Source organism: Schizosaccharomyces japonicus (genome assembly GCF_000149845.2).
Source record: "Schizosaccharomyces japonicus yFS275 unplaced genomic scaffold supercont5.1, whole genome shotgun sequence".
NCBI lineage: Eukaryota > Fungi > Ascomycota > Schizosaccharomycetes > Schizosaccharomycetales > Schizosaccharomycetaceae > Schizosaccharomyces > Schizosaccharomyces japonicus.
In genome coordinates, this window is record NW_011627860.1 from 3149107 (window position 1) to 3172805 (window position 23699).

The 23699-nt window shown below is 47.8% G+C and overlaps 16 protein-coding genes across 16 annotated transcripts; 8 read left to right on the forward strand and 8 right to left on the reverse strand.

Moving 5' to 3' along the window:
* The first annotated feature begins 3 nt into the window (after window positions 1-3).
* On the forward strand, window positions 4-2323 carry SJAG_00545 (PWWP domain-containing protein Pdp1). The gene is made up of 3 exons (XM_002171788.2): window positions 4-656; window positions 703-804; window positions 846-2323. Exons 1-3 carry the CDS (start codon window positions 454-456, stop codon window positions 2083-2085), a joined length of 1545 nt encoding a protein of 514 aa, XP_002171824.2. The 5' UTR covers window positions 4-453; the 3' UTR covers window positions 2086-2323.
* SJAG_00543 (carboxylic acid transporter) lies at window positions 2257-4298 on the forward strand. Its single transcript, XM_002171786.2, has one exon. It carries the CDS (start codon window positions 3329-3331, stop codon window positions 4196-4198), a length of 870 nt encoding a protein of 289 aa, XP_002171822.1. The 5' UTR covers window positions 2257-3328; the 3' UTR covers window positions 4199-4298.
* SJAG_00544 (40S ribosomal protein S9) lies at window positions 2278-3030 on the reverse strand. The gene has a single exon (XM_002171787.2). It carries the CDS (start codon window positions 2954-2956, stop codon window positions 2384-2386), a length of 573 nt encoding a protein of 190 aa, XP_002171823.1. The 5' UTR covers window positions 2957-3030; the 3' UTR covers window positions 2278-2383.
* A 45-nt stretch (window positions 4299-4343) lies between the features above and the next one.
* On the forward strand, window positions 4344-5157 carry SJAG_00542 (F1-ATPase subunit H). The gene is made up of 4 exons (XM_002171785.2): window positions 4344-4448; window positions 4488-4527; window positions 4571-4603; window positions 4658-5157. The coding sequence occupies exons 1-4, from the start codon at window positions 4437-4439 to the stop codon at window positions 4879-4881; spliced, it is 309 nt and encodes a 102-aa protein (XP_002171821.1). The 5' UTR covers window positions 4344-4436; the 3' UTR covers window positions 4882-5157.
* Window positions 5158-5235: 78 nt separating this feature from the next.
* Window positions 5236-7603, forward strand: SJAG_00541 (AAA family ATPase Gcn20). The gene has a single exon (XM_002171784.2). It carries the CDS (start codon window positions 5264-5266, stop codon window positions 7511-7513), a length of 2250 nt encoding a protein of 749 aa, XP_002171820.2. The 5' UTR covers window positions 5236-5263; the 3' UTR covers window positions 7514-7603.
* Window positions 7575-8764, reverse strand: SJAG_00540 (elongin-A). Its single transcript, XM_002171783.2, has one exon. The coding sequence runs from the start codon at window positions 8495-8497 to the stop codon at window positions 7769-7771; it is 729 nt and encodes a 242-aa protein (XP_002171819.1). The 5' UTR covers window positions 8498-8764; the 3' UTR covers window positions 7575-7768.
* A 244-nt stretch (window positions 8765-9008) lies between these two features.
* SJAG_00539 (U2 snRNP-associated protein Sf3b14) lies at window positions 9009-9403 on the forward strand (the record flags this gene model as incomplete). The annotated part of the gene is made up of 2 exons (XM_002171782.1): window positions 9009-9249; window positions 9303-9403. 2 exons carry the CDS (start codon window positions 9009-9011, stop codon window positions 9401-9403), a joined length of 342 nt encoding a protein of 113 aa, XP_002171818.1.
* Window positions 9404-9476: 73 nt separating this feature from the next.
* SJAG_00538 (CGI-48 family protein) lies at window positions 9477-11421 on the reverse strand. The gene has a single exon (XM_002171781.2). The coding sequence runs from the start codon at window positions 11332-11334 to the stop codon at window positions 9691-9693; it is 1644 nt and encodes a 547-aa protein (XP_002171817.1). The 5' UTR covers window positions 11335-11421; the 3' UTR covers window positions 9477-9690.
* Window positions 11359-12169, reverse strand: SJAG_05192 (Swr1 complex subunit Vps71). Its single transcript, XM_002171780.2, has 3 exons — window positions 11965-12169; window positions 11812-11917; window positions 11359-11769 (listed from the first exon to the last, which is right to left on the reverse strand). Exons 1-3 carry the CDS (start codon window positions 12019-12021, stop codon window positions 11513-11515), a joined length of 420 nt encoding a protein of 139 aa, XP_002171816.1. The 5' UTR covers window positions 12022-12169; the 3' UTR covers window positions 11359-11512.
* Window positions 12166-13071, reverse strand: SJAG_00537 (60S ribosomal protein L8). The gene is made up of 2 exons (XM_002171779.2): window positions 13041-13071; window positions 12166-12995 (listed from the first exon to the last, which is right to left on the reverse strand). Exons 1-2 carry the CDS (start codon window positions 13041-13043, stop codon window positions 12216-12218), a joined length of 783 nt encoding a protein of 260 aa, XP_002171815.2. The 5' UTR covers window positions 13044-13071; the 3' UTR covers window positions 12166-12215.
* A 1029-nt stretch (window positions 13072-14100) lies between these two features.
* On the forward strand, window positions 14101-15000 carry SJAG_00536 (GINS complex subunit Psf3). The gene is made up of 4 exons (XM_002171778.2): window positions 14101-14262; window positions 14309-14367; window positions 14441-14721; window positions 14760-15000. Exons 1-4 carry the CDS (start codon window positions 14164-14166, stop codon window positions 14816-14818), a joined length of 498 nt encoding a protein of 165 aa, XP_002171814.1. The 5' UTR covers window positions 14101-14163; the 3' UTR covers window positions 14819-15000.
* Window positions 15001-15562: 562 nt separating this feature from the next.
* Window positions 15563-16549, forward strand: SJAG_00535 (hypothetical protein; the record flags this gene model as incomplete). The annotated part of the gene is made up of 3 exons (XM_002171777.1): window positions 15563-15773; window positions 16131-16262; window positions 16488-16549. The coding sequence occupies 3 exons, from the start codon at window positions 15563-15565 to the stop codon at window positions 16547-16549; spliced, it is 405 nt and encodes a 134-aa protein (XP_002171813.1).
* On the reverse strand, window positions 16543-19542 carry SJAG_00534 (protein phosphatase regulatory subunit Reg1). The gene has a single exon (XM_002171776.2). It carries the CDS (start codon window positions 19385-19387, stop codon window positions 16880-16882), a length of 2508 nt encoding a protein of 835 aa, XP_002171812.1. The 5' UTR covers window positions 19388-19542; the 3' UTR covers window positions 16543-16879.
* On the reverse strand, window positions 19476-20612 carry SJAG_00533 (nicotinamide riboside kinase). Its single transcript, XM_002171775.2, has one exon. The coding sequence runs from the start codon at window positions 20538-20540 to the stop codon at window positions 19872-19874; it is 669 nt and encodes a 222-aa protein (XP_002171811.1). The 5' UTR covers window positions 20541-20612; the 3' UTR covers window positions 19476-19871.
* A 265-nt stretch (window positions 20613-20877) lies between these two features.
* On the forward strand, window positions 20878-21887 carry SJAG_00532 (iron-sulfur cluster assembly scaffold protein Isu1). Its single transcript, XM_002171774.2, has one exon. It carries the CDS (start codon window positions 21055-21057, stop codon window positions 21622-21624), a length of 570 nt encoding a protein of 189 aa, XP_002171810.1. The 5' UTR covers window positions 20878-21054; the 3' UTR covers window positions 21625-21887.
* Window positions 21125-23530, reverse strand: SJAG_00531 (U4/U6 X U5 tri-snRNP complex subunit Prp4 family protein). The gene has a single exon (XM_002171773.2). It carries the CDS (start codon window positions 23514-23516, stop codon window positions 22089-22091), a length of 1428 nt encoding a protein of 475 aa, XP_002171809.1. The 5' UTR covers window positions 23517-23530; the 3' UTR covers window positions 21125-22088.
* Between the last annotated feature and the right edge of the window lie 169 nt (window positions 23531-23699).

The window sequence follows — 23699 nt, forward strand, 5'->3', positions numbered from 1 at the left end:
CAAGTGAAATTAAGCTTAATGAGCACGCGAAACAACAAAAACAGAAAAATCGATTAATGAACTTTTAGCTTAGTTTAGTTCCTTGAGATTAAGAAATTTTGTATTTATCAAATTTTAAAATTCACCGTATAAAGAAACGAATTTCGTTCGTCACGATACATGAACATGAAGTGCTAAATACTACTGTCCTGCAGTACTCAAAAAAAAAGAAAAAAAAAATTTAAATAATTTTGTTACGAAAAGGATTTTGATATTACGTTTCTTCGTTTCATTATTTGTACTGCATTTCGATTCTTTTTGTTTTTCTTCTGTACTGGTTTCTTCGTCCTCACCACAGAAAAAACTTAGCCAGTCTTTATCCAAATCAGTCAATTTCACTTTTGGAAGAACATTTTTGTATCTGGGGAAATCTAAGGGTTTGGATAGAAGAGCAGCTTCAATTTTGAATCGAGAATGCGCAAAAGTACGCGTACATATAGTAGCAGGAGACGGGAAACTCGTCTATCCAGTTCCAAAAATGATGATCAATTGGAAGAGGAGACTCAGAAACAACCATTGAAAAAAACTAAAAGTGTAAAGGAAACGCGAGGTGAAACGGCAAAGCGTTCATTTCCCTTGGGATCTGTAGTTTTGGCAAAGATGGATAGCTATCCATGGTAAAACAACACTCGATGGAGAGTGATACTAATACTTTTGTTCTAGGTGGCCTGGAATGATTATTTCAGAGGAATACCTTCCTAAGAATATGAGCAAAAAACCAAGAGGAGCATGTTTGCCAGTACAGTTTTTCCCTGATAATGATTGGTAAGTAATTTCAGTAATGCTCAGTTTCATTAACATACCAGTGGTTGGGTAAAGCTGTCTGCTTTACAAAACCTGACCCCAGAAATGGTTTCTGAGGCTCTAGGCAACAAAAGAAAGCTTTTGGAAGGCCTAAGGCCAGCCAAGCTTCAAAAGCAACTAGTGCAAGGCTATGAAGTAGCCCTGGATCCTCCTCGGTTTGACGAAAGTGACGAAAGTGTCGATGACATGGATGAGGAGGATGAGGAGGATGAAAACGAAGTTAAAGACGAAGACGTTTCCAGCATGGACGAGTTTTCGGAATCCTCCGTATCAGAGACAAAGGAATCATCTGTTGATGAAACTGAAGGAAGACAATCCAAACGCCTGCGGGATGCTTCAACACATATTTCACCGCCTCATAAACAAACTACCAAGGATACTGCACCGACGAAAACAACAGAAGATGCTCCTGAACCGAAGTTAAGATCTTCAAAACGTTTGCGTGGACATGCCATGCCTTCAATGGCAGAGCCGTCTAGTAGTGACGAGGATGACTTGTTGGAATCTTCTGAGAACACTGTGTATGATGAAGAAAGGGACGATGATTCAGATGCATCGTCCGTCACTTCAATGGAAAGTATTGAATCTTTAAGCGAAATGTATGATGAGGCAGAACCTTCCAACTCCGCTGCTAATGCAGAGGACACTGATGTACCGAAAGTTGCTCGTCGTTCTCGCCGCCGATTTGTGAAAAAGAAGCCACATAGTATTTACCAGCCCAGAAATAAACAGGCCATGACGAAGGAAGAACTAGCTGAGTTCCCTAAGCGTCATGCAAGTGTCATTAGCGAGCTGCTTGCTGATCATACTCGAGAACAACGCATCCTATTCCTGCGGCACAAACTGCAAAACTGTTTTCTGCGTCCCTTGCATGAACCTACCATGGCTGAGGTGATTAATTGTCGACTTTACCTTGCTGCGTTATCCGAGTTTCCTGGTATGAACTGGGATCTCATTCAGGCTACGAAAATCGCAAAAGTTTTAAGTCGCATCTTACAATTGGAAACCATACCGTTTGACGAAAAGGATATAATTCGCAACAAGTGCTCTCATTTACTAAATACACAGTGGATATCTCTGTTATCCGAATCGAGAAATAAGTCTCCTACCGCTACTAAAACACGCACTCGCACGAAATCCAAGAGAAGCAGGAACCCACAAAACAAATTCGAGGTCTCTATAGGCCCAATCGAAACGACATTGGATGCGAAGTCAAATGGGAACAGCTCTTCTACTACCTAAGTTTCCCCGCTTATTTTGACAACATATATCCATCGTTCTTCCTACGGAGAGTACAATACGACCCTAAGCATGGGAGTTGCTCTTCAACCCTGAGCAGCAAACAACCAGGTCAGTTCAACTCTAATTACCTGCAAACGGCTTCGTCGAACGAGACACATTGAGGCAGCAACCGATAGTCACCCTGGCCACACACAATACACAAACTTCTCCCCTATTCAATCACACCTCACATTTTAGCTGTCCACCGAGAAATCCATTTACCCAAGGTAATCTTTTATGGCTATGAGAAGTTGGTCATCTACTCTTCCTCCTCGGCGTTCTCAGCACCCTCTTGGGCACGGAGCTTTCTTCTTCTCACACGGCCGGGGCGTCCACCACCGTAGGGAGAAGTGAGGGCAAAGTCAATGTGCTTTTGAGAGTCCAAACGAACAACGAAGGAGGGGACATTGACAATTTGCTTACCAACACGGATGTGGCGTTGACGGATCAAGACACGAGCGTGGTGGATAGACTTGGCAAGACCAAGCTTGAAGACTTGGGTTTGGAGACGACGCTCCAAGAAGTCCTCAATACGGAGAGCCAAGACGTAATCCAACTTCATACGGGTCTCGTCCAGGATACCCAAACGAACAAGACGACGGATAATAGCGTTACCCTCGAAGAGACGCTTAGGGTCCTTCTCGTCCAAGGTCAAAAGCTCACGAGCAGCACGACGAATCTTGGAGAGGGTAAGGGCAACACGCCAGATTTCGCGCTTGTTTCTCAAGCCATACTCACCAGCCAACTTGAGCTCGGCATCAAGACGAGCCGACTCGTAGGGACGACGGGGAACCTTGTAAGTCTTTGATTGCTTACGGGGAGCAGAAGGCATGGTTGGGTGTGCTTTGGGCTTGGCACGGTATCGTGTAGGCAAAAAACACCAGCGTGACGGTGTTATTGTTGTTGTGTTTAGGTTAGGGTTCGTGACGGTGGGAAATTGAAGGGGGTCGGAGAATATCGTTCTTCCCTTTACCTATATCATGAACGGACTTACACCAATAAAGTTGTGGCTTAAGCAGATGCTTAACGAGTATAAACTTGTTTTATAGATTCGTCTTTGTTTCTCTTCTCTGGTTTCGGATACCTTTTTATTAAACAAAACCTCGATTTTTTGTTGTTTTTTTGTTTTTTTTTGTTTTTTTTTGTTTTTTATCGATTTTTTGGTTTTCAACTTTTATTCCGCATTCATATAGCTTCCATTTCCATGCAATGTGTTCAGAAAAAAACGGAAAATCCCCGAAAGGGTCTACCTACCTTCCAGGCCGCCTTTATTTCTTCTGCTGTTAGTAGTGTTGTTGGGTTTCCCTTTGATTCGATAAAAGTGAGACAGCAAACATACAAGTTTCCTTCTATTCTAGCATGTGCACGCCATACCTTACGAACGGAAGGATGGGGCGGCTTTTATCGTGGTATGACAATGCCTCTCATCTCAACAGCCATTACACGCTCTATCTCGTTCACTCTTTATACTGAGAATCGAAAGCGGACCGCGTTTCTGAATCCCTACCTCTCTCCATTTGTTTCTGGATTATGTACAGGCGCATTAATATCAATATTTGCCTGTCCATTTGAATTTAGCAAGCTGTACTCACAGCTTGATGTTCTAATGAAGGCATCCGACCCCACCTATAAGTCAACTGCTAAGTCGCAAAAGCCCTTGTCTTCGCTCCAAAGCGCTCGAGACATTGTACATCGTCGCGGATTCACAAAACTTTGGACTGGTCTTCCCTACCATGCAATGCGAGACGGTTTTGGTTCAGCATGGTATTTCGCAATTTACGAAACCCTTCGTTTTCGACTACTTCAGACTGGGATATCGAAACACGCGGCCTATGCACTGTCTGGTGCCTTTTGTGGTGCACTTTCGTGGATTCTTGTTTTTCCCGTGGACACCGCGAAGTCGCTTGTGCAACGAAACGCACTTCTTAAAAAGAGCACTTCACTTAGTAGTATTCCCTGGTTTACTCGTGCAATGTATCGTGGTATATCCATCTCTCTCATCCGCAGTGCCCTTCTTAATTCGTGTAACTTTACTCTTTACGAACTCTTTCGTTCTATCGAGCGCAAATCTTAGCAACAAAGCACGGTGCTCCAGTTTTGACTACATTTTTTATTACACTCTCTTTCACGTAACTACAGTATTTATTCTCTTGAAAATGGCAATTTGTCACTGCATGCATTTCGTTTCGCTTAGATAACCTTGTTGCCATATTTATAGAGTTTAATTAAGGTTTAATAAACGTTCGCATAGATAAGAATTTCCTCACATCCTTTTGCCTCCCGCATCTGTCAAGAACAAACTGCACAAAAACATGTTTCGCGGCGTATGTGTCGGGTTCTATACAGTTTCTGACTTTGTTTAGGTTGTAAGGAACTTTTCTACTACAATTAGGCGCAATTCCGGTACGATTTGAAGAAAGAATGAAGTTTACTAACTCTCTCGTAGACGTCATTCAAGAATTGTATCTTTCAACCTTGAGTAAGGAGACATATGGCAATTGAAACCAATCATACTGTTACTAACTTGTTAAAGAGGCATACAAACCGAAACCCATCACTTCAATTGCCATTACACCCAAAGAATGGGTCCCCCCACCTGTTGCGAAAGCACCAATATACAGTATGGACGCCTCTGCGTTGGCTGATTACAAGTTTGAAGGAATTGATACAACTCCGGAAAAACTTAAAGAAATTGTGGAGACACCTAGTGAGACTGAATCCGACGGTCTAAATCAACTTCGTTCCTTACGACTCTAATGCTTTACGTACAAGCACTATAAAGCGTTCCCCCCTGTCTTATTCTTTTTTATGATTTTTTCCCCTACCGCTGCGGTTCAAAAAATATTAGTTACTTAAGTAATATCTTTTTTTTTTTTTTTTTTTTTTTTTTCGTTATGAATAATTTGTAAACCAATATTTATTACAAGTAAACGATAATACAGAGTAAAAAGGTGATGAGTATTTTCTTCCAACAGACAATATAATTTCGTCATTAAAAAGCCTAGTATAGTTGTTTCATACATTTAATTTGCTAAAAGTACGGTTTTCTGCTTATTTACAGAGATTTTTACTTTTTACGCGACGCGTTTTTCATTTCGTGGCATGACGTATGCACAAAGGGACGCGTATTCTCAGAAGAATGGGCAGTAAGAACCTATCTTCTACCAACATTGCCATGGAACAAGCATTCGCAGCAAAGTTCCCTGATGTGGACCGAACAGTTTTACATTACTGTTCTGGTTTTTCCAGCGACGCTTTAAAGGATGTGGACCAGGTAGCTGAGCAAGTTATCGCATTTATTTCGAATTTGCTTCTTGACGCTGGTGCGGATCAAAACGGCGTCAAATCCATCCAAAAAGAGCTGGAGGAGAAATTTCATGAACGCGAACAGAATGTTGATATTTTGGAGAAGAACAAACTTGTTCGTTTGAAGGAAACTATTCGTATGGACAATGAAGCCGAGATTTCATCCACTCTGGGTCTCGTTGGAGACAAGGTCGACCTTGGTGCAGTCAAGGGAAAAACAATCGAGACGCGTGTGGATAAGCGTAAACTTGAAAAGGCTGAACGCAAGATTCGTGCTAAGTGGGAAAAACGTACTATTAAGGCTGAATATGAGAGTTCCAAGCTTATTCAACCCGAACAAAAGTCTTACGAAGAGTTCTATATGAGCGTGAACCCTCTTGATTTGACTGGTAACAACCAAGGCAAGAGCAAGGATGTTAAAATTGACGGCATCGATTTGGCTTTTGCTGGCAACCGTATTTTGACGAACGCTTCTTTGACTCTGGCACAAGGCAGACGCTATGGTCTGACGGGTCGAAATGGTGTGGGTAAGTCCACTCTGCTTCGTGCTTTGTCTCGTCGTGAAATCGCGGTTCCTACTCACATTACCATTTTGCACGTTGAGCAAGAAATTACGGGTGATGATACTCCCGTCCTTCAATCCGTATTGGATGCCGATGTGTGGAGAAAATACCTTCTTAACGAACAAGCCCAAATTAATGAACAGCTCGCAAACATTGAGCGTGAGTTGGAAGAGCTTGCTCAAGACAAGGACGCTGATCAGGCCGTTGCCAGACGGTTGGAACGTACTCGCGATGACCTGGATGTCCATCTTATGGATATCCAAAACAAACTTGCTGAGATGGACTCTGACCGCGCCGAGTCTCGTGCTGCCACAATTCTTGCTGGTCTTGGTTTCGATCAAGAAATGCAATCCCATCCCACAAAAAGCTTTTCTGGTGGTTGGCGTATGCGTTTGTCTCTCGCTCGTGCTCTGTTCTGTCAGCCCGATCTTTTGCTTCTTGATGAACCTTCCAACATGCTTGACGTTCCTTCTATTGCATTTTTGGCAAACTATTTAAAGACTTACAAAAATATCGTTCTTGTTGTTTCTCATGACCGTTCATTCCTTAATGAAGTTGCTACTGATATCATTCATCAACATTCCGAGCGTCTCGATTACTACAGAGGTAACTTCAGTCAGTTCTACGCAACCCGTGAAGAGCGTCGTCTCAACCAACTCCGGGAATACGAGAAACAGATGGAGTACAGAAAGCACTTGCAAACTTTCATCGATAAATTCCGTTATAATGCAGCCAAGTCCTCAGAAGCACAAAGTCGTATCAAAAAACTCGAGAAGCTTCCCGTACTGGAGAAACCTCAAATGGAAAACGAGGTTGCCTTTGAATTCCCTGTTGCAGAGAAGATTTCTCCTCCTGTGCTTCAAATGACCGATGTTTCGTTCGAATATGTGCCAGGTCGTCCTGTCCTGCGGCATGTCGATATTGATGTTCAAATGGATTCTCGTATCGGTGTCGTTGGTCCTAACGGTACCGGTAAGTCCACAATGCTTAAATTGCTGATTGAACAACTTCGGCCAACCTCTGGTCTCGTCAGCCGTCACTCGAGACTGCGTATCGCTTACTTTGCCCAACATCACGTTGACGGTTTGGATCTGAATTTGAGTGCTCTTAGCTTCTTGGCGAAAGCATTCCCCGGCCGCGGCGAAGAGGAGTATCGCAGACATTTGGGTTCCTTCGGTGTCACCGGTCCCATGGCACTTCAAAAGATGGTTACACTTTCTGGTGGTCAGAAGTCTCGTGTGGCATTCGCTTGCCTGGGTCTGCAAAATCCCCACATTCTTATTCTTGATGAGCCTACTAACCATCTGGATATGGAGTCTATGGACGCTCTTACTCGTGCCATCGACAAATTCAACGGAGGTGTGATTCTCGTTTCGCACGATGTTGACTTCTTGGATAAGACCTGCACAAGCATTTGGGAATGTGATCATGGAACAATCACCAAGTTCGACGGCACGATTGCTCAATACAAAAAGCATTGTTTGGAGACACAACCTAATATGACAATCAAGTCGGTCTAATTCCATACTAATAAAAGATAGAATTTTTGTCGGAGGCCGTGTTGTCGAAACGAAGCCTGTACTACGCATATAAAGCTTTACTTAGAACAGAGAAAAATCTTTTATTAACAAGAAGGAGAAAATAACGGAGAATGATGACAAGGTGGATTACGGTTGACGAGAATGAAGTTAACAGACGTGAAAGAACACGCCAAAGGGGGAAGGATCGTGAAAAGCGAGAAGGGCATCCAAGTACACAACGGTTTTTCCCAACAACTACGGTATCCGAGGAGCTGAAGTTGGATTATGACGAGGCAGGACTGGCCGAGGAGGGGAAGACTGCCGTTTGGGCAACACGTTTTGCTTTTCAGGACGAAGTTTAGAAACAGGAGGCCGAATGACAGATGCTTGTGGAGTCGCTGGAACAGGACAAGTGGTGCCGGTTGGACGTGAACTCGGAAATCGGAATGTGGACGAGAGTGGTTTGTTTGGTTTGCCCTGCCGGTACATGCTCGCCTTTTTCATAAAATCACATTTGGCGCGATTCATTAAACTGCTAGTCGGCGTGTAAGTTGGAAGAACAGTGCGACCACGTTTCCGCTGTTGAATAGATTTCGGATCAAATTCTAAAGAAACAATACGTTTGTGTTGTTTGTTTTGCTCGAGTTTTGTGTAAGCACTACGAAGTTTCTTCGATGCCAAGTTGTACTGAGCATTCCGCCGTTTCTTAAAATCTTCATAAGCTCGTCTCCAGTCTTGAATGTTTGAAGTGTCTTGGTCTGTAATGTCTAGTCCGAATTCTCGATAGACGTGGACCTTCCATAGACCCTGTGTGTCGTCTCGTAAATGTGGAGAGTTTTGTTCCAATCGTATCAAGTGGTCTGGGCGAGCACACGCTAAAATAGGCTCGACCAGCGAGAATGGGTGGTCACCAAGGTCCTCGATATCCTGTACATATCGTTGAGCGACCTTCACACAAAGGTCTTGCAAACTTGGTACAGTCATGGAATTGTCTAAACCCTTAAAAAAATGCCAACCTTGTCCTTGAAAAATAAAGAAAATAAATAAGTCTGACTGCTCTCAGAGCGAGTTTCTGTGGTTCGAAGAAAAAGTTTTGACGAAAAGCTCCCTCTTTAACAGAATACACCAAGAAGGGGGATTCGTTAACGAAGGTCCCTGAAAGACCTGTGCAGGTTTCGGCGTCGATTTCACACTTTTTGAGACTTGGCAGGCGTTCCGTTTTGTTTTGAAAACCATCCACTGCAACTTTTTGGTGGTGAGTTTTGGAGCCACTTCCACAAATATAATTCAAGGTTTGGTAATGATCGACGTTTGATCGACATTGGGAGTGTCGATCATTCAAAACTCACCACCAAAAAGCTGGGCTGAGAATTGCGAAAACAAAAAGTCATCCTAGCCGTCTGAACCCTTGGGGACGTGAACAGTAGATATAACATTATTTTATTTAGCTACTTTTTGTCTTTCATTAGGTGGTGTGAGATAGCTTCTTACAAAAATGTCTAAAACAATCGGGCCTGAGGTTACACGAATTTTGTTTGTGAAAAACTTATCGTTTAAGGTCACTCGAGACGATATGTACGAGTTGTTTGGTCGCTTTGGACAAATTCGTCAAATTCGTCTGGGCAATGCAGTCAACACCAAAGGTACAGCTTTGGTCGTCTACGATACGGTGGCCGACGCCAAACTGGCCTGTGATAAACTCTCTGGTTACAACTTTATGGACCGCTATTTGGTTGGTAAGTATATAACAGTATTACTGGGACTCATAATTAACGTTTCCAATTTGCAGTTCACTACTGGAGTCCAGAGAAACAAAAAGCCGACGGTCAGGATTTGGCAGCACGATATGCAGCTTTAGAAGAGGCAAAACGAAAATACGGCATCCATTAAAAGATTGAAAACGGACGGATGGAAGACGGGTAAAATACACTGCACGTACTAAAGAACATTTCATGTAACTGCACCCCACGCACACTCCCCTCCCCCTCCCACCAACGGTTTGTAGTAAGAACTGTTACTGTAGCTATTATACACACGATCCCAGAATGCCCAAGAATAAATGATCCCTGCAAGAGAGTAGCAGCAGTTGGTGTTGTCGCACTCCCTTGCTTTTTTGTTTGCTTTTTCTGTGTTTCTGATACCAAAAAATGACGGTCAGTTTGACAACCATCTCCTTACTAGAGGTAATGAGCAAGTTTCCAGAATCCAACACGACCGGCTTCATTACCAACACAGAGCTCACCTCCCTTGCCAAAGATGACGGCTGTGACACGGCCAAGAGGTGTTACACTGGTGGGCCAGTTACGGAAGGTGGTGAAGCTGGGCACATGATACAGACGCAAAGTGTCCTTCTTACCGCGTGACGCGGCAAGAAGCACTTGGCCGTCGGTTGAAAAGGCCAGAGAGTTGATGCTGAAGGTGATATTGTCCAACGTTGCTATAGCTTTAGGAGCATCGTTGCGAGCCAGCTCGTAAACATTCACGATACCACTCTTACTGCCAATGGCCATATAGCGGTTCTTCGAATCAAGACTAAAGCGCGTCGTTGCCACAGCGTCCTGAACGTGCCAGCGACGAACAATCGTCTTTGCCTTGATGTCGAACTGCCAAACTTCTGCTTCATAGCTCAACACGAACAAGTTGGCACCATTCGAGTCGAAAAGCACATCGGAAATAGTGCCTTCAATTTTAAAGTTGGTCACAAATTGACCAGTAAGTGCATCGAGCATGTTCACATAGCCGTTCTTGCCCTCCAAGGCCATAAACTTTCCAGAAGGGTCGAGGTGGAATCTTTCCATACTGGGTTGCAAGTCTTGGTGGCCATAAATACGGCTGACCTTTTGTACTTTTGAAGTCTCTAAATCCCAAATGTAGAAGTAACGACGGCGACCACCAGCAATGACATGCTTTCCATCAGGGTGGAAGGCTGCTGTTTGGAGATCGGAGCTGCGCAGATGCATAGACGTGAGTAGAGGATTGGTACGGCCGTCAAGTTGGTAAATACGCAACGTGCGGTCGAAACCACAAGTAAGCAGTAATGGGTAGATAGGATGTAGGCTCATACACCGAATACCGCTGTGAGATGGAGATTGGAAGTTCGCGTCCTTCAAACGTTTGATATCAATCTGTCCAGGCTGCAACACAGACGTTTTCTTTGCCGCATATGACACGGAGGACTGAAGAATTTCTCTAAGAGACGAGGGCAGTACACTGGCTTCACTCAAAGAAACTTCCTCGTCGGAATTCTCACCATCGTCGTCTGTTTTCTTTAGTGCCCATTTTGGTTTGGGATATATACGCTCGAACTGTACTCGCAGACGAGCTGAATACTGCACTCCATTCAGCATGTTTTCGTCCTCGTACCGACGCAGCTTCCGGAGGCGAGCATTGTCCAACAAAGAGACCTCGACTCTTTCATCATCGCTATCGTGCCAAACGGCCTCCTCCTGCTCTTCTTCAAAGTCCTCGTCTTCTGACGCATTGCTAAGCATATCCACATCTCGAGTAGCGGCGTCTTCGCTGTCAATTTTGCTTGGTTCACCGACGTCCATCATAAAAAGCTCAGAATCGTCCAAAAGCGCGACATCTCCATTTTCTTCCTGTTCGGAGACTTTACCACCTTCATCTATTTGCACCTCCTCATCTTCTGCACCCAAATTTTCTTTAAACTCGTCAAGATTGCCGAAAATGGCCTCCTCGAGTCTGAGTTCTTCAGCGTCCTTTCTCGATTCCGGCTGTTTTTTTTCACGCTTCTCCTTCACCGTGGAGAAGTCGAGGAACTTATCTCCTCCCTTTGAAGATGTACGTGTTTTCTTCGCCATTTGAACGAGATGAGAGAAGCTTGCAGACAGACGGTTAGTGCGTCGCCTGGCAGTAGTACACCGAAGCAGCAAAAAAGAGTTAGTACATTCTCGCTTATTTTAAGGTTATTTTTGGTGGCAGTTGTGGGCGAATGATCGACAGGGGGTAAACCAGTATTAGTAGCCTAAATAAGCTTTTTTACGCGTACACCTTCATGCAACGCGTATCCAAATGAACAGTTTCACAATCCTTGCTGCAGTAGCCAATTCCGCAGTTTTGACAAGCGTAGACACCCCAGTAACCGCATACGCCACAGAATCTGCGCGGAGCACGTTTAGACGGGCGTGAAACACAGTTTTGGTATTTGTTGTCGGGGGTTTCGTCGACGTAGTTCACGAACGTCTTCTTCGAAGTGAGAATACGACGAATTGTGATGGGAAACGACCGGTGTGATACTTTCACATGTCAGTAACAACGTCTTCATTGATAAAGCGTACAAAGTTCTTTGGCTACGTCAAATCGTAGCTCCATAGAAGGTTCCTTCTCCAATTCTGCCAAATTGCGGCGAACGTGCAATTCACGCGTAGCTTCATCGACAATTGTCTTCACATTTTACATTAGCAATAGAACAAGAAAAAAACACGACTTACACGCTGCTTTGTGCGTTTTGTCTTGCTCACATGAGAAGCAACCGCTGAGACAAACATGGTAAAGGCCAAGTTACAGGTCACGGGAAATTGCAACTTTAAACCACTCGTTACGATAAGAGAGGTCAGGAACCAACCACAACCACTACAACCACCACAGCCGAACACCAACCGAGCAAACAACCAATCACAACACCACACAAATGTCACCACGAAATACCTACAATTTTCCCGTCGAAATTAGCTATGGAAGCTTAAACACGGCCATTAGCGGCAGCAGCCTTAGCACGCTTAGCAAGCATGGCCTCGGTCTTAGCACCCATGATGCCACCACCCCACTTACGACGAGCCTCGTCGTACTTGTCGTTGAAGTTGGCTTGGACGGCTTGAGCGACAGAAGCGAGCTCGCTCTTGTCCTCGGCGCGGACCTCAGTAAGGGCCAAGACGGTAGCAGTCTTCTGGTGAACAACAGTACCCAAGCGAGCCTTGTTCTTCACGATGGCGTAGGGAACACCCATCTTTCTGCACAAGGCGGGAAGGAAAACAACGAGTTCGATGGGGTCGACATCGTTGGCAATGAGAACCAAGCTAGCCTTCTTAGCCTCAATAAGGGCAACAACGTGGTTCAAGCCAAACTTGACAGTGTAAGGCTTCTTGGAAACATCCTGGGCAGTCTTGCCTTCGGCAACAGCTTGGGCTTCAGCAGTCAAGCGAGTCGTCTTCTCGACGCGAGTCTCGGGACGGTACTTGTTGAGAAGCTTGAAGACTTGAGTAGCAGTGTTCTTGTCCAAGGTGTTCTGGAACTGAGCAATTGCAGGAGGGACCTTGAGACGCATGTTCAAGATCTTACGGCGGCGTTGCAAGCGAACATACTCAGGCCACTTCATAAAACGGCTCAAGTCGCGCTTGGGTTGGATGTCTTGTCCAATACCAAAGGAGCGAGGACGGCTGACGAACAAAGGGTTCTTAGCCGGCTTGTTGGACGCCTTGGTTTGAGGGAAAGGCGAGGGAGCTACCTTCTTCGACTTGGGTGCCTAGAAAACTTGTTAGTTTGGAACTGAACTCATAGACTGACTTACCATTTTTTAGTGGTTGTTCGAGAGATCAGTTCGAACGCAGAATTAATTTTGGCTTCTCGTGACTGTTAAATTAGCCCTACCCTAAAATAGACTGCTTCCGCAGCTACCGCGGCCTCAGCCTCGGTAGGAAGCGAGAGGCAGGCGAAATATAGTTGGCACGTGGCAACTTTTAGTCAGTTGCCGGTGTCGCGTGCCTGGGGATTGAGAGTATGAGTGTGTGGAGAGTCGTTTGGGTTGGAGCCTAGCATGAAGTTTGGAGCGGGAACAGCTGGTCGTAGAAGTATTGTTTGAGAGATTATTTATCAATTGTTCTGTAGTAAACGCGTTGAATTAGTGAATATGCGGGTCTTGGAACCTTCGTGCGGTGATCTGAGCAGTAATATGGTTCATACGGTCTTTACGAGACCAGCTCGACATGCCGTACTAACGGTTTCCGATAAGCAGAACAGAGATGGGAGATGGGAGATGGGAGATGGGAGATGGGAAATGAGAGATAGGTGCGTTTATTGAATTGTGTTTTACTTTTAGAGTTCAGGTTTGTGAATGATTGTGCGATCTTTGAGGGAATGACAAGAAAGTAATGTCCTTATGTTTTCCTATGGTGATCGGATTGAAAAATGAAGGCGAAAGAAAATAGAGATGGAATGTAAGTGAGTTTTTCTGTGTTAATAAATGGATCGTAGGAAAAATGATATAAAATTAAATGATAAAATATTGGCATAATAAAAATAATTATAAAAAATTCATAAAAATAAATAAAAAAAAACAAAAAAAAAAACATTGTCATGACTTTAATTGAAACGATAACACAAACAGAAACCAAACATATGCCTACCGACTCCGCTCAACTTCGTCTATACAGTCCAGTGATGAGGATAGTTTCCTATGGTGACTGAGCACAACAATAAATTCAAACTACGGTTTCATTGTGCACCACATCAACATGAATTACTAATCTTTGCCTACACACCAAGCGGACCCTTGTAGTAGTACATGTCACAGCGATACATGTTCCATTCACTTCATTTACGAATTCGTACCCCCGCTCTCCCACCCATCCCACATTTCTCCACCTAACGAACTGGTCTTCTTCACCCGTCTCGACATCCGCCCCCACTCAACAATGTCTTACTACGACATTGACAGTATCATAGCAGAAAACCAGAAGATTCCATGCACCTGTCTCGTTTCTATCCCCGGGCTTGGTCACGAAGGTCGTGAGGTAAGAACCACCACTGAAGTCGCGCTGCTAACTTTGCTGTTTTAAGGTGTCCCAAGGGTCCAAAGTGGAGCTCCCCTTCTGGCTTGCAGAGGTGTTCGCTGTAAAGTAGGTTCACATAAGTGGGGGCCAGAGACACAGTTGCCCTCAGCTATGCACGCTTTCTTGCTAACCCCCACAGCTCCTTCGTGGATATCCACATGCCCCCACCATTCTCTTCGGTCGTCAGAAATGCGTTAAAGGCAAATCCAAACACGGTAGCTCTGCGCGATACCACGACTCACTTTTATCATTTCGCAGAACAACTTCTTCATGTTGTGTCGGACACTTCGCTGGCCGAAGTGGTTCTTGACACGCTGAGACAGCGCTCCATGGAAATTGCCGATGCTGCAGTCAACCCCCAAGGCGCTATTCAGCAGAACAACAGCTTCATTGAGGGTCTCGACGACTTTGAGCGATTGTGTAAGTATCACCGACTGAACTATCGACTGACGCTTCAGTGTTTCGGCTTGCCTACCTTAGTCATAGAGATATTGCCAGATGGCAGAAACAGAATTGAAGATGACTTTAAGAAGAAGAACATACTCACCGCAATATTGAAGGGACCTTGGTCGAAAACGAAACGACGTAGCACAAATAACAAACCTCAGACAAAACTTCGGAAGTACGAGAGACCATACACACAACTCAACTTAACATCACAAACCTATAGAGAAGCAAAATATAAAAAATAAAACTCGAATAATAATTTTAAACCTACCTAAGAATATAAACTAAATCCGACACAGTTAAAAAACACAACGGCAGACAGTTCACCCAAGCTTAGTTCTCAGAAAACGTTAATCAGCAATAGCGCCTTGTCACAGGCAATTCTCGTCAAGGTATACACTACGTAGACCGTCGTGATAAATTAAGTAACATCATAATAACGTTTCCTAAGAGCCAAAGCCTGAGTAGAACCATCCTCCTGAGAAATCCGATGCGAAAGAAAACAACAGTTCCAAACCAGCCGCAAACCCGCACACCAAGTCATTTCCATTCGCTTCGAGTCACCCATACAACTGCTCTTATCAGTCATGCACAAAGATGGTAGGTCAGACACGAAAAAGTCTATCTTCACGATATCAGACATATGCTTGTCTTTGTTTTTCGAATTCATCCTCCCAGCAACTTTAAACATGAGACAGAGAACAGTGACAGCTAAATACGAAGCTCACCGACCACAATGAAGCGATTCACAGAACTAATGATTGTTAGAAATTGATCAAAGAAAGAAAATGCTTCATGTTTGCCTCAGTAAGGCATGAATGGAATTTATAGAGTCGTTTCGTCATGGACATCAGACTCGTCATCTAGTAATTCCTCATTGGCAAAACTTATAGAAGCAGTAAGACTTACCATTCACAAATATACTGTCAAACAGCAACAGGACGAATGGATGGCTCAAGAAGCACGATCACAACCACCAAGAGACAACAACCAGACATTTACCGCACAACTCGAGCTAGGTTCAGGTTAGCAATTGTAACAACGAGAGATCCCATAAATATCACTTGTTGAAAGAGTTTGGACAAGTCAGTAAAAAGTTGCAGCACAATTTTTTCATCAGAGTGGGATTGCGGTCCCACTGAGACGGTAATTCCAAAAATGTTTGTATCATCATACAATCCAAACTCTTCGACCAAGGAAATTCATGGTTGAATCGGAAACATACCCTTCCATCCACCGAATAGAGCCAGCAAGACATGCACAAACACATAAACGCGTCCATCTGCAAAACTGTCAGTCACCTAGCCCAAAAGAACAATGACAGTCGCTGTTGTGCTCAGCAAGTAAGGTTGAGATCATGTGTTGTACATCACAAACTCTAGTTTGTTTGACAAAAACATCATTGCGTGCACGAGAAGACGCGCCGCGACCAGTCAGAGGAATTCACTTACGTTTATCCTGTGATTCGCCCCTTCGCCTGTGCAATCAAAGACAAGTAGATGAGTCGAATGAATGTAAGGCGAAGGACAACTTTTAGGAGGGGCGAAAGCCAGCTTTTATAGCATTGTGGAAGAGTTTCTCCGAAAACTCACCACCATGAAAATTTCTCCGTGACAGTCCCAGCACTGGAAGGGGCACAGCAGAACCGAACGATTCTGGCGGTAGGTAGCGACGAAACGAAGAATTGGGCAGAGGCTAGTAGCACTACTAGCGCCAGGTGAACCTGTAACGATGTGCAGCGGTTGTTAGCGCGCTTTCGTCGTTTCGGTTTAACACTGTACGCGTTACACATAGTATCTAAGGTAAAATAATAAAATTTCATTTCAATTCTTGAATAGTATTCGTGGATAATGTGGGAGAACACTACGTTTGTCATTCAACAACCTTCTGTAGCTAAATACATTTCCCTCGTTAATAATGTTGAAAGTTCGAAGACTGAGAAGGCAGATAGTTTTGTGCGGGATTGTAAACTCATCGCAAGCTGCAAAACCGTAAATTACAGCAAAACAAAAATATAAAAAAGGGCGTGCGTAGGAGAAGAAAAAAGAAGAAAGGGATAAGAATGGGAGTTATACGTTCTCTCCAGGCAAATGTTGACTTTCTCGCCAAATTTCGAGACGACCAGCGACAGTTAGCCGCTGAGAGTGCGAAGGGTGCTCTTAAACAGCCGTGAGAACCACCCATCCGACTGGTACTGATCCTCTGCAGCTGTTTTTGTGGACGAGAGATCAGTCTCTGTGTTGCTGGGAGGACTTGCGGGAGGCTCCGACACCGAGGAAGAACGATTTGGGAGTGTGATGTCGGGGGAGGAAGCCGACAAACAACCGGAGATACTTGCTGAAAGATTGCGGGTGTGACGAAGGGATGGACCGTCTTCGGACGCCGTCGAGGCAGACTCAATGTTGGAGCGATTGTCGTAGGATGACACACTCTGCAGTGTCGTCGCCGTCGTCGACATTACTGGACTTACACCAGCAGGGTATGGATGGACGCCAGAGGGAGAAGTGGTACGTGAGGGACGCTGTATTTGTTGCTCTGAGTCTGTCAGTGGAAGCTCACAGGCTAGGTCGCTATCACTCACACTGCCCGCGGCAACGACAGTCTCTTTGGGCGTAGGGGAAACGGGCGCGGAGGAATAGGCAGAAGTTTCTGGGGAGCTACTAGAGGCTGACGAGATGGGAGCCGTATTCGACTTTGATGGTGCCGTCTGAGCGGCAGCGGTTGTTGTAGTGTCTGCAGCAGCAGCAGCAGCAGCGGGTACTGCTACGGGAGCTGCTATACGAGGCGAGTCCTGCACATATTCACGGATGGGAGTGCGGACTTTTGTAGCTTGTCCCACACCCACATCCTCAACAAAAACATTTTCCTCGTCACTGTCACTGAACTGGTTGTCATCATCGTCGTCGTCGTAGTCTTCATCTTCTTCATCCTCATCGTAATGTTCAAAGTTGTTTACAGGTGACTCATCAAAGCTACTCGAATAATGGTCATCATAGTAGTTTCGTGGCTGCACGGCGACAGGAAACGTCCGTCGAGAATATGTGCCGGGAGGAGGAGCGTAATCATCGTCGTCATCGTAACCGCTCAGTTCGGCATACATGTCCTGCTTGGGTTCCTCCTCGATATACTCCTCAGAATCGAAACGGTCTCCATCGGCATCGACGCGCCCGGCATTGTACCGACTGCGAGCAGCGTAGCCATACGGCTTCGCACCGTTCTTCGCCCACAATACGCTCGCCGACAAGTGACCATACGGCTCGGGTTCGCGGACACCCTTGAGGGTTGAATCCGGCAACTTCTCAATGATGGGCCGGTGACGGCTGTGAGAGGAGCTGCTTGGCGGCGGGGACGAGGAGCTCGGAGGAGCCAAGGCTGTGTCATGGTACTCCTGGGACGAAGACGTCCGGGTAGCGTCGCTGTCTCCGTCGCCGCCGTCATCATCCTCGGTTGTGATCGCATCTGTGTCGGCATAGTCGACAGCGATGCACTGCTGAACGCAGTCGTTGAAGTGAATGCGTCGGGTGTTCTTCGAAGTAGTGCTCGACGAGGCAGAATCGTTGTTGGCACTGTCCTTCGCACTACTGCTGTCCATACGCGCAAAGGGCAACGAGGGCGAAGGGAGTTGGTAGCGACTAAACTCGCTTTTGGGCGACAGACGGAAGCCCAGGTTCCTGCCGGTAAGGAGCAATTCAGAGGCACTTCTGTGCTTCAGTATGGGCTTCATGGTGCGGTGTGGCGACATGCAATCCTTCGACTTGGAGCGCCGGCCTGGACTGCCGGGAACGAGGGGAGGAATACGAGAATTGGCGCCCACCGAGGCTGTTTCGTGGGGAACGTCGGCGGCGTGTGTCCGAGACGACGAAGACACGACATGGTCGAGCGAGTCCGGATGAGACAGCGACGAATGGAGCAACGGGCCATAGAGCCAGGTCACATCGCACTCTTTTAGCCAATTCAGGGTTTCCGGAGAAATAGTTTTGAGGTGATTTTTAGCTTTGGCCCACGTGCGCCAAGAGGCATTTTCGAGACGGATCCCGTTCTCGTAGTCGTTTTTTATTCGGGTTACCTCGCGCCAACTAGCCCAGATGTCGTCTTCTTTCCAGTCGTAGGAAAGGTAATCGACGCGAGTATACATGGTAGCGTTTTTCAGTTCACAATCGTCGGCCCCGACAAAGACAGGGCGTCGTACTGTACAATTGGTCCCTACGTGAGAGAGCTCGTGTGGACCCGGGGCATTGGTCGTAGTTATGGAGAGGGAAGAGGAGGATGATGTCGATGTTGATGTTGATGATGATGATGAGGTAGTAGCTGCTGCTGCTGCTGAACCAAGAACTGGCGGAAGACCCCGTTCGTTAGATTCTGGAGCTGACAGGGATTTAGTGGTGTCGTCATTTTCTTTTGTCTCTGAAGTCTTCGTGGCGTCTGACGCAGGCCCTGGATTCGCCTCAGAGATGACTGAAGCTGAATTGTTGTCCGTCTGGTCCAGTAGCTTTTGGGCGTCATCATAAAAACTGTGCCAGACAAGCGAATTTTTCGACGGTTCAGAAACACGACGACGGAGAGGAGGGCGGGTTGGGTGTGTGGAAGGCGGATTAGGTACTGACTCGTGATTGTTTGAGGAAGACGATGATTGAGGCATCAAGGCTGTGAGCAAAGGAACCGGGTGTCAAATTAAGCGTTTTCCATCGCAAGACGGTGGCGGGACGAGGGGCAGAATACACAGAATACAAAGCGAAAGCGAGATTTACAACGATCAGGAGTAAGAAAGGCAGTTGGAGAGAAAGAGGTAGCAGCCAGGTCACCGAGTCTGAAGACCGAAACACCAGAGGGATCGCCGAGCCTGCTCACCGAGAATAAGGAGATTTGCGGCGGAACGCTGTGCCAACAAGCGGGCAGGCGGAGTACTGGGCGGAGTATTAGGCGGACGGGTCCACCACACATGTGCATTCCCACCACCCTGTATCCGGAGAAGTGGTGTCCGGAAGCGTCTGCAAAGTCGCCGAGCAAGGTCACCGTCCCAGCCAGCATTGCAGCCCTGAGATCACCGAGAACCTCTCCGTGGCCCCCCTAGGCTGTAGTAGGGGCCCGTGATTTTCGGCCATCTCCGGCGAACCTGATCGGACTCAGTACGGCGAACCCTCGGAGGTGGATGAGGTCGTGGAGTCCCATACAAGGTCGGGATGCAGGAGGTGCTGCTGAACAAACAGGAGGTTGGGCAAATCGTTGGAATCCGCGCGTTTTTCAGCTTCTTCACGCGTTTTCGCGAGTCCCGCAAGCATGTGTCTTCGGACAAGTCGTTCACGGGCCGTAGCAACGTCAATGGGCAAGAAGACGCGGATATCATACATGCGAGCAGCTTCCGACCACGGAGGAAGGTCGAGCAAGAGGTAATTGCCTTCGAGAAACACCACCGTGTGGCACGGGAGCACTTCTATGTCCTTCTCCACCGGGTCTCCAACGCTGTGGTCAAACGACGGCGCATAGACCGGTGCGTCCGTGCGTTCGCGGAGTTGGTGCACGAGTGCACAGAACTTGGACGCGTCGAAAGTCCAATGAGCTCCGCGGCGGGCCCGCGCTTCTTCCGCGTTCTCCAAGGAGTCGAGGTAGGCAAGGGGGTAGTGGAAACCGTCCATGGGGACAGCAACAGCAGAGCCAGATTCGGAGCGCGTGTTCCATTGCTGCACGAGCTGCGCAACCAGCGTCGACTTTCCCGAGCCCGGGCCACCGGCGACAGCGACGAGGACGCGCTTTTGGTGGTGCAGACGCGCTTCTATGGACGAGAAGAGAGACATGGGGTATTGGATTGGGTGACGAGGGAGCCCACCCCAATCCCACTTGTGAAGACGCCCCCACGAGACCGCCACACGAATCCCACCTGAGAGAGGCGCCCCCATGTGGGCGACGAGGTCGCCCACATGTCGCCCACTTCCACCCCTTATCAGATATCGGCATCAGATACCGCGACTTTTCCGCCTCGCCCTTCCTCGCCACTGCGAGCGTCTCACGTTTGCGCAACCCGTGATGTCATATCCAACCGATATCGCGTCCTCATTCGTCGGCTATCGTAGCGTGCAGCAAATAAGGTTACTCAACTTCTTATCTGATGAGGAGTCCAGGGTTAGGGTTTGTTGACTTATATATGCGACTGCCTCACGGAGGTGTCCCCGTTACACCCGCCAGACACCGCCAACCCTCCGTTAGCTACGCTCGCATACTCCCACGGACCACAGGTGAAGCTTGAATCTCGAACACTCTGCGGAAGCCTTTTCATTAGACCCCCTCTTCTCACCCCCACATATTGTTCACATGCTCCGTTCTATCAGATTAACTCGCGTGCTGGCAAGTGCCCTTCCCGCGGCTAAGCACATTCTTCCCTCGGCTCGGCTGGCAGCCCGCCCCGCGGCGCCATCCCTCGTTTTCCCCGCGGCTCGTCGGCTCTATCACAAAAACGTCATGGACCACTACAACAACCCGCGGAATGTCGGCACGCTCCCCCAGAGCGACCCGAACGTCGGCATCGGCCTCGTCGGTGCCCCTGCGTGCGGTGACGTCATGCGACTTGCCATTCGCGTGGACGAGAATGGCGTCATCGAAGACGTAAAGTTTAAGACATTCGGCTGTGGCAGCGCAATTGCCTCGTCGTCCTACGTCACCACCCTGGTGAAGGGCATGACGTTGGAGGAAGCCTCGAAGATCAAGAATGTGGAGATTGCACGTGAGCTGTGTCTGCCGCCCGTCAAGTTGCACTGCTCGATGCTTGCCGAGGATGCTGTCAAGAGTGCTGTCAAAAACTACCAGGCCAAGCGTCTTGCGCGGCAGAACACGGCACCGGCTGCAAGCACCGCTTCTGCTGCTCCTGCTGCGGCTGCCCACTGAGCCAGAGGGCGGACGCAATCGCACTGAGAGGGCAGCTTGAGCAAGATGTACACACGGTGCACGCACAGTGCACGGTGTCTGTGATTGTTTCTGTTTTTTCAGTAAGTTCGTTTTGGGTGTTTGTCGCTGGCACTGGCAACCATCAGCGACAGCACTCTTGTGATGTCGACGTGATGAAAATGTTTTGGCCGAGAGGTCTGCCAACGTTTCTGCCCATGCGTTGGTTTTGTTTCTTGTTTAATAAATATTGGGTTTCGGGTTAAGTGGGGTCGAGTGGGCGGTCAGGTGGGGTGTGGGGGAAGAGGAATTGTTGCAGTGTTGGGTGCCGTTCATTAGTAGTAACATTACAATAGCATCGTGCCTGGATGCGGATATTTTTCGTCTGGTATCCCGCCAGTTTTGTCGTTCTCCTCGTCTTCTTCGTTTCTTCGTCTTTTCGTTCCCTTCATTCTCTCCGTCCTGCCTCACGCAAACTCGCCCGTGAACAGCCGGGCGGTGCGGTCGAAACCGCTGGACACGAGAACAGGACCTCGCTTCTTGTCCACAATGCTGGCGTCCACGGACATTACTTTGGACTCGGGGATCTCAAAGTCGTGAACAAGCGACCAGTCAAGCGTGTCCCAGACACGAACGTGTCCGTCGTAGCCGCTGGTGACGAGACAAGCAGCTTCGTACTCCGCGCCTCTGACGAAGCGAACGTCGGAAACAAGGCTTTTGTGAGCCGGAATCATGCATGACTGTGTGACCTTTCGTACGTCCCACACACGGGCTGTGTCGTCCACCGAACCGGTCACCAGCTGATAGCCGTTGGGTGCCCAGTCCATGCACACGATGGCACTGGCGTGCGCATCCAGCACCATGACCGATTGGCCCGTGCGAACGTCCCACACGCGGCCAATGGCATCCAAACCACCAGACGCCAGCAAAGATCCGTCGCCCTGCCAGGCTACCGAAGCAACTCCCTCAGCGTGACCCTCCTGCATCAGCAGCTCCGTCCCCTGCTCCACATCCCACATCCGCCAGGTTGTGTCATAGGATGCGGAGGCGAGAAGCGTGCCCCCAGGGTGAAAGGCCACGCGACCAACACGTGCAAGGTGACCCCGCAGGACGCGAAGCGGGGTAGCGCTGGCACCCGACCACAGACAAACAAGGTTGTCGGCTGCCCCGCTAGCGAGACAGACGCGTTCAGAGTTGGAATCCCAGCTGGAAACGGCAGGATGCCAGTCCACGCCGCTGACTCGGTCAGTGTGTCCCCGGTACAGCCGCTGTTCGGACATAGATGTCGTGTCCCAGATCTTGACCTGCCCGCTCCAGTTACCACTGGCGAACATTTTAGCGTCGCCCGTCAGTCGCACGACCGACGTAGGCCGTTCGCCGACAACTTGTGAAGCCACCGGCTCCACTTTTCGCCAGACATCCACAGCGTCACGGTGGGCAACGAGCTTTTCTGACGCCGGCTCAGCGAATCGAACTCGCTCCGCCGCCAGCCGCCGCGACGCCCGCTGCAGCGAATCTCTCAGCAACCATTTCCGCGTTTCTAGAAGTTCGGGTGTGCCGCGGATATAGCTCTCGGATTCCGCGTCTACGTCCATCGATTCCGCGGGTGACTCGGTTGTGGTCCGCGGAAACCCCGCCTTCTCCGCGGCTTCGTACATGAGCTGCTGCAGGCGTAGACGGCGGTCGAGCGCGTTTTCTCCAAACAGCGTCACAGGCTGTTTCAGGGCCCTGAGAGCCTCGCGGACGCCGACATCTTCGACGGGGACTTTGAGCTCGGCGAGACGGGTTTCTCGTTCTTTTTCCGCAAAATACGCGGCCTGTTCTTTGGTAGCGCGCGTCCTTCCCTCCGTGAACGCGCGTGTTTCCAGGTCCTCCAAGCCGATTTGTTGGTTCATGGTGTGTATTAGGAGAGGAACGCGAAGCGTAGAATCATGTAGCGAGCTGAAGTGAGCTGTCTTATTCTGTATAGTGGAGTGCGAAGTGCTTTCTTAAGATGAATAACGAAGCATGGGGAGGTTTGCTGTGGTACATAAAACTGTTTTGCGTAGCACCTTACACTTCGCTATTGTAACTTAATG

Bases quoted from the DNA above. Each gene is read 5' to 3' on its own strand.
- SJAG_00542 (XM_002171785.2), top strand. The intron at 4,528-4,570 runs GTACGATTTGAA...ACTCTCTCGTAG, and splicing joins TACAATTAGGCGCAATTCCG to ACGTCATTCAAGAATTGTAT. The intron at 4,604-4,657 runs GTAAGGAGACAT...AACTTGTTAAAG, and splicing joins ATTGTATCTTTCAACCTTGA to AGGCATACAAACCGAAACCC.
- SJAG_00541 (XM_002171784.2), top strand. From the start codon at position 5,264: ATGGGCAGTAAGAACCTATCTTCTACCAACATTGCCATGGAACAAGCA.
- SJAG_00532 (XM_002171774.2), top strand. From the start codon at position 21,055: ATGCTCCGTTCTATCAGATTAACTCGCGTGCTGGCAAGTGCCCTTCCC.
- SJAG_00545 (XM_002171788.2), top strand. From the start codon at position 454: ATGCGCAAAAGTACGCGTACATATAGTAGCAGGAGACGGGAAACTCGT. The intron at 657-702 runs GTAAAACAACAC...CTTTTGTTCTAG, and splicing joins AAGATGGATAGCTATCCATG to GTGGCCTGGAATGATTATTT. The intron at 805-845 runs GTAAGTAATTTC...TTAACATACCAG, and splicing joins TTTTTCCCTGATAATGATTG to TGGTTGGGTAAAGCTGTCTG.
- SJAG_00540 (XM_002171783.2), bottom strand. From the start codon at position 8,497: ATGACTGTACCAAGTTTGCAAGACCTTTGTGTGAAGGTCGCTCAACGA.
- SJAG_00538 (XM_002171781.2), bottom strand. From the start codon at position 11,334: ATGGCGAAGAAAACACGTACATCTTCAAAGGGAGGAGATAAGTTCCTC.
- SJAG_00543 (XM_002171786.2), top strand. From the start codon at position 3,329: ATGCAATGTGTTCAGAAAAAAACGGAAAATCCCCGAAAGGGTCTACCT.
- SJAG_05192 (XM_002171780.2), bottom strand. From the start codon at position 12,021: ATGTTTGTCTCAGCGGTTGCTTCTCATGTGAGCAAGACAAAACGCACA. The intron at 11,918-11,964 runs GTAAGTCGTGTT...TAAAATGTGAAG, and splicing joins CAAAACGCACAAAGCAGCGT to ACAATTGTCGATGAAGCTAC. The intron at 11,770-11,811 runs GTACGCTTTATC...GACATGTGAAAG, and splicing joins TGACGTAGCCAAAGAACTTT to TATCACACCGGTCGTTTCCC.
- SJAG_00534 (XM_002171776.2), bottom strand. From the start codon at position 19,387: ATGCCTCAATCATCGTCTTCCTCAAACAATCACGAGTCAGTACCTAAT.
- SJAG_00533 (XM_002171775.2), bottom strand. From the start codon at position 20,540: ATGTCTCTCTTCTCGTCCATAGAAGCGCGTCTGCACCACCAAAAGCGC.
- SJAG_00536 (XM_002171778.2), top strand. From the start codon at position 14,164: ATGTCTTACTACGACATTGACAGTATCATAGCAGAAAACCAGAAGATT. The intron at 14,263-14,308 runs GTAAGAACCACC...TGCTGTTTTAAG, and splicing joins TTGGTCACGAAGGTCGTGAG to GTGTCCCAAGGGTCCAAAGT. The intron at 14,722-14,759 runs GTAAGTATCACC...CTGACGCTTCAG, and splicing joins CGACGACTTTGAGCGATTGT to TGTTTCGGCTTGCCTACCTT.
- SJAG_00531 (XM_002171773.2), bottom strand. From the start codon at position 23,516: ATGAACCAACAAATCGGCTTGGAGGACCTGGAAACACGCGCGTTCACG.
- SJAG_00544 (XM_002171787.2), bottom strand. From the start codon at position 2,956: ATGCCTTCTGCTCCCCGTAAGCAATCAAAGACTTACAAGGTTCCCCGT.